This window comes from Ixodes scapularis, unplaced genomic scaffold, assembly GCF_016920785.2.
Source record: "Ixodes scapularis isolate PalLabHiFi unplaced genomic scaffold, ASM1692078v2 PGA_scaffold8__174_contigs__length_109621045, whole genome shotgun sequence".
NCBI classification, from domain to species: domain Eukaryota; kingdom Metazoa; phylum Arthropoda; class Arachnida; order Ixodida; family Ixodidae; genus Ixodes; species Ixodes scapularis.
The window spans coordinates 44,603,816-44,615,135 of record NW_024609883.1 but is presented as its reverse complement, the minus strand read 5'-3'; the positions used below and the strand labels follow the sequence as shown (position 1 = coordinate 44,615,135).

The 11,320-nt window shown below is 43.3% G+C and overlaps 1 protein-coding gene across 1 annotated transcript in view; it reads right to left on the bottom strand.

Moving 5' to 3' along the window:
* Positions 1–228: 228 nt before the first annotated feature.
* Positions 229–11,320, bottom strand: part of LOC121833450 (chitin deacetylase 8-like) — a 30,990-nt gene continuing 19,898 nt past the window's right edge. Inside the window, exons 2-3 of the mRNA XM_042286755.1 lie at positions 6,901–7,353; positions 229–613 (exon numbers count right to left, since the gene is read on the bottom strand). Coding sequence (XP_042142689.1) covers positions 250–613; positions 6,901–7,353 — 817 coding nt within the window. The 3' untranslated portion in view covers positions 229–249. The remainder of the gene's footprint in view (positions 614–6,900; positions 7,354–11,320) is intronic.

Below are 11,320 nucleotides of genomic sequence, written 5' to 3'. Positions count from 1 at the left end.
TGTACGTGACTCTGTAGAGTCATGACGTTACACCATGGCGGTGTGTCGCTAGCTGTTCAATGGCGCGTGCACGAGCGCTTCTTCCGAAAACGGGACTTCGTGCATTCTGAGAGCGTACAGTTATATGGGGCCAAACCAACTCAAATGTTGACAATGGGCTGGTTTATATCAACCGCCAGAAACAGTAACTAAATCTTTCAAGGAGAGAGAGAGGGGGGGGGGGGGGGGGAGCGAAGGCTTCTGGTGGCGCTAATTGCCGTCCGGATTGTTGACCCATGGGTAGTTTTTAGGACAGGTCGTTCCGCAGATCCTCATGTAGCGTTCTCCTCTGAGCGTCGTCGGTGGGTAAGTGCAAGTTGTCTGTTTCGGACACGTGGACTCGGGCAGGTCTTCTTTGGTGCAGCGGCGCTGAGCGTAAATGCTTCTGGACTTGGGTTCTCTCATGAAGTCGATCACTTCGGACACGGTGACCAGGTACACGTCTTCCTTTTCCAGGAGCCAGTCCACAAAGCGAAGGTAACCTTTCTTCCTTTCTTTGTTCCAGAGCCACGCCTGATGAATGAAGACGGGAAACGGAGCCCGGTTGGTGTTGTAGAAGCTCTCGAAGTTGAACCTGCGTCGAGGGTGTAAACGACGGCGGATCAGAAACCATACACACACGTTACTATAACCGGCGCCTTGGAACGCTTCTTAGACTGGGGCTTCTAACGTCCTGTCCCGCCCTATGGATACAAAGTCGTCCCGAAGTTAAAACGAACGACGTCACGGATGCCGGCGTGCCATGCTGTCGGAAGTCGCGATCCTGACGGTTAATCGTAGATAACCTGGCAAGAAAGGCGAGGGAACGCGAGGGTCACTGTCATTGCAGCGTCCCAACTTCGGGCTTTTTAGGCTTCCCTGACCTGTCTGAGTGCAGAGCGACGTGCAGTAGGACAGGAGTTTTATACATCCCCCTGTGGTGCTGCACTCGGCCACCAGGATCGCGGCAGGCAAGAGCTTCGCACTTCTATGACGTCATCAGGTGGAAATCGAGAAACCACATTTGAGTACGCAGAAAACACACCAGTCGGAGACGCGTTCCAGGCTCCAGAGTACAAATGAGCGAGAATTTGTCAAATATGTGTGCAGAGTAATGCGAAGGTGAATGACAAGAAAATGTAATTGTGTTTGCAAAGCGCAGTTGTATATACTCCCTTCGAAATTCAGTGCGGCAACTTTGATCACCATCCCCAATTCCGTCGTTGATTTCAGTGTATGGCATCTGTGCGAAACTAATGGCGGCGTTCTTTAAGCTGATGAAGGAAGAAGTTGAAGATACGACCAAACGGATTATATACGAGGCCTGTACGTTCTAAAAATTGCAGTGCAACACCAGGCACAAAGTAGATACAACGGCTGCGTAGCGTTTATTACGAAGGGTGCCCTTAACGAAAAGTCATTCAAAATCAGTACACTCGAAGTGTACTGAAGTATACTAAAAGTATATTTTCAGTGCGGTCTTTGTACTGATTGTATACTTTAAGTGTATTTAAAGTATACTTCCAGTAAAAATGGCGGTGGACTGAAAGTATACTCGTCCGTACAAAACTAGTACATGCAGTAGAATCGTAATGCCCGCGGCAAAGAGTAGTTCAAAATCAGTATACCGAAAGTGCACTTAAGTATACTCAAGGTCTACTTTCAGTGCTTGCAGTTGGTGTACTCAAATTATATATATATATATATATATATATATATATATATATATATATATATATATATATATATATATATATAGTGCGATTTTTAACATCAACACACTAAAAACGCGATAGATAGGCCGATGCCGTTTTCACAAAATATTTGTGGGGCTCGGTGGACATTAGATGAGTAAATAAACGTCACAGCACGTTGTCTAATTAGCTTTTTTAATTGACATTGTAATTGACCATGTTGAATTTTCAATTTTAAACTCGGAATGAAAAAACTATGAATAAACTCTAGCCCAACTGAAACAATTTGCGAAAAGGTGACGAGTTTTAGGTTATTCATAGCTAAAACTCTGCCTTTCGTCGCCTGATTAAAAACAGCGCACTCGACAGAGCGCAGGATGCTATTCTTAATTATTCCCTTCAGTCGAACCGTTGGAAGTATGATGCTGGAGCATCCACCAAAGGCACGCTTTCAAAAGAGTGCAACTTCGTTCATGCTGAATGCGACAGCACTTTATGAGGGTTGTAACTTCACTAGAAAATTAAATAATGCATAGAACTCCAGTATGAGAGGTCCTCGCTAACACAAACAAACATGCCATCACCGATATGCCATGTCAAAACCGCTAATTTCACTCTCCACTTTGTCCGCCCCTGCCGCGCGTGGTTCTTGAATCGAGGGAAAAAGTGCGAAATTTGATAAATAAATATCTTAAAGCCCCTTGCTGTTCCGTGAATAGTTTTAATTGTGTTAGGCTCCAATAACGACCGCCTCTAAAACAGCAATAATAATAAAAAAAGTAAATTTACGGATTTTAATTTCTTAAAAAAAATGTTGCCACGGTTATTCACCCATGTAATGTCCGCCGAGTCGCACGACACACATGAAGAGTGCATCAACATGACATACGCTGTTTCAGATATCTGCATCCACAGCAATCAATAGGACGGGAGGCAAAAGAAACCACGGCTAATAATGGGGACATAAGATGCTCCACCTTGCATGGTCGCATGCAGCGCAAATCAACTTCCGAACCGCGTAAGCGAAGTGATGTTATGAATGGAAGCTCGCTCTGAAATTGGCTGGAGAAATCGGCGCCTTTATGTAACAACCTCAAGCTTTCACCGAAAGTGTTTCATGGTGTAGATTTATCTTGCAAAACTCTAAGACATCTCAAGTAACGTGAAAAGAGATCTACAATTGCAACAACGAACAACACCGTCGATCGAGATTTCCACACTGTAAAAAATCGACGTAAATTTAACGTGTCTTTCCCTCGTCAAAAAAGACGGACACGCTCATTGTTTCAAAACACAAGGTTGCCCTCATTATTTATGTGCCGCGAGAGCCGATCCTTCCAGAAAAGCCGAAATACCAACGGTGCAAGCATGCGCTGATGAATCAAAATAGCCTTGGCGACAAGGGAGAAATTGCTTGAGATTGTTTCGGTTTTACACTGAAAAAGAAAACCGAAAGTTTAGATAACACCTAAGGTAGACTAAACGTTTTGTTAATTTTTTACGAATATAATAAAGTGACGTTATTATTATTAATATATTAATTTGCCTAGTTTTGTCTTAAAAAAAAAAAAAAAAAAAAAAAAACAAAGAGCAAAAAGAATAGACTTTTGAAAACTGCGCAAGACCATCGCCATTGCAATCAGCTTCCATCCGGCCGCCGTTGGAGCGGTTGGAGTTTCGGAGAGTTCGAGCAACGCTTCCTTTTTTACGTTTTAACCGTTTTTGAGGATATTTTAGATATCTTACTTACGAATACCGTGTTCAATAATAGGAAGCGATTGCTGAGAGCTGTGAGACACAGCGTCGCAAGTGGCGGACAGTCATGGCCGACTGGTGCAAGCGAAGGTGAGGAAGTTTCTTTTGTTTCTGCCGAAGTGCGCCGCTGTTTCAAACTTTTCTTGTACCGTGTGCTTGCTAAGCTATGCTTGACTCTCACTATGCTCTACCTGGTTTTATTTCGTTATTTGAGAAGAGCGTATTTTCAAAAGTTATGGCTCTCTCCGCAGAGTGAGAAAGATTCGCGTGCTGCGGAACCGAGGGCCAGCCGAGGGCCTGTCCTGGTCGCCGTCGCTACGACGGTCGCCCGACGACGCTTTTGCGGAGCGTTCAAGTACAATCTGACGGCAGTTCAAGCAATCACAGGTCATGCTAGTTCTGACGTGCGGTTCCAACAGTCTCTCGTCAACGATTTGTTTCATAAAGCGGGAGCGTGAAAAACGTTACAAGAGCGAGCAGCATGATTTATTGCCCGTGCTGATGCCTGTGCCGTTGAGACAGACGCTCTCTTTGCGTATACCGAAGCGGCACGCTTTCCAAGTTTGCGATTTTGTGTTGTGAATAAAGTGAGATTGGATGTCACGTTTTTTAGTGGCGGCGAAAGCCGCTACAAAAGGCAGAGCAGTTAGAAAAAGCAAAAGCATGAAAAATATTAAAAGGACCTGAATATTCGATGGAGTTGAAAGACTACCAACGTACCAACTCGCCCAATTATTTGTCAAAGAATAATAGCCAGTACTAATAAATTAAATAAATGCCAACTTTTAATTAGTTAAACATTTATAATTGATGCAGTACAGCCCTACCCTGCTCTAGTGCTTTTATGATATCAGATAATGTGTAAATATATAGGATAGTTCATAGCAACCATTTATGTCCGACCCATTGTATTGAATCTTTTCTCTAAAAGCTCGAAGTTATGTAAAAAAAGTACTTATCATAAATTAAGCCGCACCACTGAATTTGTAATAGCGTATGACTTGTATGTGTGTTCACAGCAAAAGAAAAGGAGGCATTATGAAAATGCCAATAATTTTGTTTGCTCTGTGTTAGAGCTTCTTTTAGGTATCAGGTTTTCAGAAACGATATTGTCCGATTTTCCTTGCCCTTTTGCCAGGATGAGGTTGTTACTATCTTGCCTGCCTCACATAGTGGTCCTTTGAGCGAATTGTGTGATGTTATATCATAGTGTGGCATAGGGTGATTTTCTCTTCTCTTTTTACGCAGGATGTAATGGCATACCATCATCACAAACGAGAGTGTACAGTGAGGCAGGCTTGGAAACTTGAATAAAGTGATAAGTAGGATTTCAATTTCTGTCTTATCAATTACGCGAAGAACACTGATCATAATGTTTGTATGCTACACTTACATTCTTTCAGTTGAAAAATGCAATGCACCTCTTCTTTATGGCTTTTCTCAGACAGTTTCAAAAGACGCCGGTACGTCATTCTCACGAAGAATAGAGCTGCCATAGATTTCCTCGTTAATTTCCTGACTCATTTTTAAGAGTGGTAGTGGCGCCGATGGTGGCGCCTCTGCATTATCATCATCAATTGAGTTGTCAACGGCGTTTCTAAACATTTCACGAGAATGGAGCTGTATGAGATGAAATTTCACAGGTTGGAATACAGCCGTTCAAAAAAACACTTTTGAAAAGTCAGCTTTTTAAACGCAGGCGCCAATTTTTCTGGTCAATTTGAGAGCGTTCTTTCCATTCAGAACGCCCGACATACACGGCGTCCCAGATAACTTGCACCATACTTAAAAAAAACACCAGAGGGCTCTGCAGGAGTGAAATCAACTGTCGTTAGCAAGTGTCTTGAGAAAGTGCACAGATTTTTTTAATGCGCCTGGTTATGTAAATAACTAAGATTAATGAGCTAACCTTTCAAATATTCTTTTAAGGGCCAAGATGTCAATTGTAAAGTTGCAGGGCGCATTGAGAAACACCCAATTAAAGTGTTTGAAGTATAATAAGTTTTCGTGCTTTTTTCTGGCCTTCAAAGAACGCACATTCGCGGCGCGCTCGCACGCCGTGCTTGGGGAAGCGAGTTGTCATGGGGTATTTTTTTGTATTTCGCGGGCGTTATTTTTTTAAGGCCAGGGAAAAGGAGCATGCAAAGTGCACCTTGTTGAAAATGGTTTAATTGGGTGTTTCTTAATCCGCTCTACAACTTTCCATTTCACACCTCGGCTTTTAAGCGAAGATTTCAAAAGTTAGCTTGTTACTCTTAATTAAATAAATAGGCGCACTAAAACAATTTCGTGCACTTTCGCAAGAGACTTTCTAACAGCGTACAGTTGGTTTCACTCCCGCAAAACGCTCCGTTTTTTTGTTTTTTTTTAAGTTTGGTGCAAGTTATCTGGGACACTCCGCATATATGTACTGGTAGTGTACATTTAGTACACTAAAAGCATACATGAAGTGTACTAAACGTGCACTTGTTGTATGCTAAAAGTACACTCGAGGTGCACTTATGGTATACTACATATGTACTCGGGGTGTACTAAAGGTATACTATTTTGTTTCATAAAAGTGTGAAACTAGTACGATTTCAGTACATACCCTAAGTTCACTATTAGTATACTTTCAGTATACTGATTTTGAACGACTTTTCGCTAAGGGTGACCCAATAAGTTTCTTTTCACAAGTTTGGCTCTGCAGCCTTTTGATAGCGGAAATTTAATTAAGGGGCCTATGGGTCACCACCTTGTACTGGTCACTTCTTAATTCTTATGTTCACACAATTGTAACTGAAACAAACCAAGAAAAGATTACGAGATGATCAAGCCAAGTTTCACCTGCCATTGACGTACGAAAGTGGCAGGGTCCAAGAAAATGCAGTCTTATGACCGCCATCCATTTGGCGAAAGTGAAAGTGTTTTTTGAGCCCCCAGATGGCACTGAATTTCGGAAAGAGTATATTACGTTCAATTAAGCGCAGCCTTGTATTACTTGAAGAAAAACATAATTGACCGCTATAATTAAAAAGGAACCGTTACTTCTCCGATTACTTCAGAATTTCAAAACGACAGATTTTTCTGCTGGTTTGAAAATGGGTATTTGCACTGTCCCATATTAAATCAGAGTCACAGAAATATGGAATACTTTTCGGTGAACCATTTTTTTTCCGGTGATTTGGTTCCATGATTTTTTGGGAGGAAACTTATACGAACAAAAGAGGTCATAGGAAACGGAAGGGAAAAAAGAAACGGCTACGAGTAATTTTAATACTACTACAGGTAATCAAATTACACTTGTGATTATTTCCTAACAAGTAAATAGAATGGTCCCGAAATTAAATTACTCCAAAGAGTAATCGATTGCGAGTAATTTCATTACTTGTTATTTGTACCGTACAAGTATATAATTCAAGTGTAATGAAATCAACGTATTGCTGTCACGTACCTTAGGTACTCAAAGGTATCACTGGAAGTTTCCGGTGGCGGGTGGCAGGCGTCCGCCATCGCACAGGGCCCGTATTTATCGACTCCTTCCTCCTCATATTTTCTGAACAAGCGGTTTAGGGGAACACTCCAGAGGCCGGGATAGGTGTCGTTGGGACACTTGTGCACCATGCAAGGCTTCTGGAAACCGTAGTCGAGCGTGTATGGGAAGACCGGGTCGTCGTCTGGGCCGTCCCGCTTGTGGACCAGCGTGCAGTCGTAGTCGAAGTGACGGTGCAGCATCCGGAAACCGGCATCGCCCCCGGTGAAGAGGAAGGGACCCCGGAGACCCCTGATGTCTTGTGCGGGAACGTTGGCGTACTTCTCCACCATCAGCCTCTCGTCGACGACTTCGGCCTCCCAGCCTGTTGTGTTTAGGTCATTCCAATAGTTTTCAGATAGATCTATAGAGTGGCTTGGGGGAAAAGGAGAGAAAATCATTGTTATTTTTTTTTTTTTTTTTTGCGGGATACGGTGCTCTTGCTCATTGAAGTTATTATAGCTTTGGCAAGGTCTGAATCCGAGGGTCGCGAAAAAATTGCCTCAGATCTACATGACTGACAAACTCTGACTTTAGCGAAAACCATCGAATGTAAGACGGCAGAATTTTTTCGCGGTGGCCCGGACTACGACCTCACTATAAAATTTACCTCAGTAGTGATCCAGTTGGTCTATAATTAGTCGCAAACGACAAGTTCAATGATGGATGCAAAGTGCGTGGTGGAAAGACCTCCCTAGTTCCATTGTCACCGAATTCAAACCCCGCTTTCGTGGTCTTTTTTCTAGTCATTTAGTCATTATGTGATTTCTGTTCGATCGTTTCTTGTTTCGGACCCCACTGGGTCTGTGTGATTCGATTTGATTATTGATTGATTTGTGTTTTTACTTGAATTTATTTGGTTGTGCAACCACCAAACCCCATAAATTTGTCCGTCTGTACGTCCGTGCATTTCTCCGCTAAATTCAGCGGAGAAATAGACGTCACGCTACCTAAACACCAACTAATTTAACGGGAGCATCGACCCGTCCCATAACCTAAACACTTATTCAGTTTCACCGCTGAACTTAGCACGAAAATCGATACCACGTGTTCTATACACCAATTTAATTTCACCGCTAAATTTAGCGGGAAAGATTACTCCATGTGACAGCTATACACGAATTTAGTTTCTTCCGCTAAAATCGAAGGTGGCAATAATGTCACACGGCTTGGAAACCATTTCAGGTTTCCCGCCAAATGTAGCGGGGCAATTGACGTCACCCGACCTATAGACCAACTCAGTTTCCGCCACTAAATTTAGCGGGAACATTTACGTAACGTAACATGAAAGAATGCTAAGTGAATTATGTAGCTGAATTTAGCGGATAAACTAATGAAACGTACGCTCCCCCTCACTACCCGAAACGAGTGCCTAAGGTATTTTAAAAACGAATTGAAATGATTGGTCCTTAAAGGGGAGCTCCGGCGGTGTTTTTAGTTACTCAAGCGAAACACATTTTCGAAATATCCAGGCTTAAAGGGGCGATGCAACGATTTTTTGTATTTTGCGCGAATACTGCTTAGAACGGACCCTGACGTTAATGACCTGTGAAATACCCGTTGGTTTTTCACCACACGCTATCGAAGTCGCAGAAAAAAATAAAAAAAAAAACGAGCAGAGTTCATCCCTTCAACTCGAAGCCAGAACAAGCGGTCACGTGATCTGGAGCCGATTATATGCCGCCAATGTTGATCATAGCCATGCGCTGGGGTTGGCAAGGCACAGGACACGCGCTGAGTTGTAGACATTGTTATGGTTCGGCTGTTGTCGGCATTGCAGCGATTGGACACAGGGCACTACCCGAATGCTTCTCGCGCTATCGATTATCACGAGCCCAAATCGAGTGTCCACGCCATGCTCGGGTCCAATCTTTGAGCTGCATTCAAATATCGTCACTAGGCGGTACTGCTACCGCCCAGCTACGTCATCAGGTTTTGCGAAGGAGAAATTGAATGAAAACGCTCGGTTTTGTCCTCGAAATTAGAGCCCAAAAAAGGAGTTTCTTGGTCAGTGGCGTTCCGTGCGAGTATCCTTGAGTCCCCCTAGTGCCAGTAAGCTCGTGTAAAGTGAAAAACATTCCAATTGAATATCGTTGCATCGCCACTTTAACTTTTCCCGGCAAGCTATTCATTATCTCCGAATAAAAAAAAATGAAATTAAGTTATTAAAAAAATGGTAAATAAAAGTAAAAATAAAAATAAAGCCAAGAACTATATTCCAATCTTCCCGGGCACTCGATTGGGGTAACGTCACGTGTATAATGCGACGTCATGCAGAGTCACGTACACGCACTTATCAGTCGGGCGACAACGCCCCCCTCCGAGATCTACGGCAACACTGACTTTCTTGAATAAAGCCCCCCCCCCCCCCCCCCCCCCCCCCCCTTTTTTTTTGATCAGCAATTCGGAGGCTGTTCTTGAATTTCTGAAGACAAATAACTTTAACAATCACACTGTCTTCAGCGTGGATGTTCAGGACCTCTTATACTCACTTCCCCATGATTCCTTGCTCGCCTCTGTAAGGTCCTGCATTGAGTCACATGATGAACTTTCGTTCCGGAACTCATGTGGGGTAACGTTGGGAAGTTTCCTAGAACTTCTCCATTTCTATCTTAATTCCACTTTCATAGTGTGGCAAAATGGGGTTTATTTACAAAAGTCGGGTGTGTGCATTGGCTCATGTGTAGCACCGGTTTTAAGCGATATTTTCTTTCGGGTGTTGACCGTGCTATTGAGTCTTCCATTGATCCTACCTACGACTGTCACACAAGTGTTTAGATATGTCGACGACTTCCTGCTGGTGTACAAAAAAACGGTCGATGATGATGTTGTCTGTAAGACAATGGACATTTTCCACAAATGTGGTTTAGGACTTGTCTTTACCTGTGAAACGCCAAAGGAAGGAATTTTGCAATTTCTGGACCTTTCGCTTTCCCTACTACCCAATCACCTGTGCTGGACCTTTTCTCCTCGTTCCAAGAAAGGCATCCTAAACTACACGTCCTCTCACTCCAAAGTCTTTAAAAAGGGTATAGCTATGTCATGCCTTACAAGCGCCTTAAATAAGTCTTGTTTTCATAACCTCCAATGTAGTTTTGAAGCACAAATTGAGAGGCTGACATCCTCGGGCATTCCAATGCAGGTGCCGACTGAGGTAGTGGGAACACTGGTCAAGAGAGTGAAGGGAGCTCAAAAACCTAAGCCCGCTTTTGACAAAAAAAGAATTGTGGTCGTCCCGTATATGCATAAAATTTCCCACAATCTTAAAAAGGTGGCTAGCCGTTACGGGGTCCCTTTAGTGATGTCAGCCCCCGAAACACTGGCTCAAATTTCTCAAAAAGTTCATGCTAAGGTAAACAATTAAAAAAAAAAAAATTACACCATCTTCCCGAGGGGAACTATGGGGTGATGCGGAGCATCGTTCCATCACACTTCACCTGAAGAACGGAGTGAAGTGGAGTCAACAGCGGTGAACTGAACGCGCGCAGAAATTGGTTTGCTCTTTATGTTTATACAGCCTTGATGGAGATGCGCCTCAACGGGTAATCGGTCTCTTAGCTGTAGATGAGAAATTTGGCCAGTGCAGTACAACCGCTAACCTGGGATTTTTAACGTGCATCACGCAGTAGTGATTACACGAACGCGTGCCGGTACGAAACTCATCCAGATCGAAACGGGCGGGGGCGGCGGGGACTCGAACCCAAGAGGTTCCCAGCGCAAGCTTTCGCTCCACGCTCCGAGCTGAGACGCGTTAGCCCACTCGGCCACTTCCTCCCGTTTTTTTTTTTTTTTTTTTTATTGCCTGATTAGACAAGAACACAAACAAAGCCACATGGAGAAAAACAAATGCACGACGGATGGCCGACGTGCATGAGGGTTAAAAATTTCTCATATTTTCTAGCACATTCAGTACTGACATACAGTCAGGTGGCATAAACTGAGTTCAGTCTGCGGACCGTTTCCACGAAATACATCCACACAGGACGTGCATCAACATCCGCATGCCGCACAGCCATTCTGCTTTGCCAAATCGCGTGCAAACCCAAAACCATAATAAAATCAACAGGAGTTTCACCATCTTTGTCAAGAGGAAGGAATCTAATGCCTTGAGGCGTTAACGGTAACTCTTTTTTGATAGTCCTCTGAAGGACATCCCAGAACAGAAAAGCGTCCCAGCAGTCTAAAAATACGTGCTCTATGGTCTCAGATTTCTTGCACAGAAAACAATGAACACCCCATGGAACAAAAATGTTTTTCTGCTCAAGCCAAACTTTCACGGGGAGGGTGTTTGTGTGTAAGTAAAAGAAAAAAGTTTTTATACCAGGTGGGATTGCCATCTTTT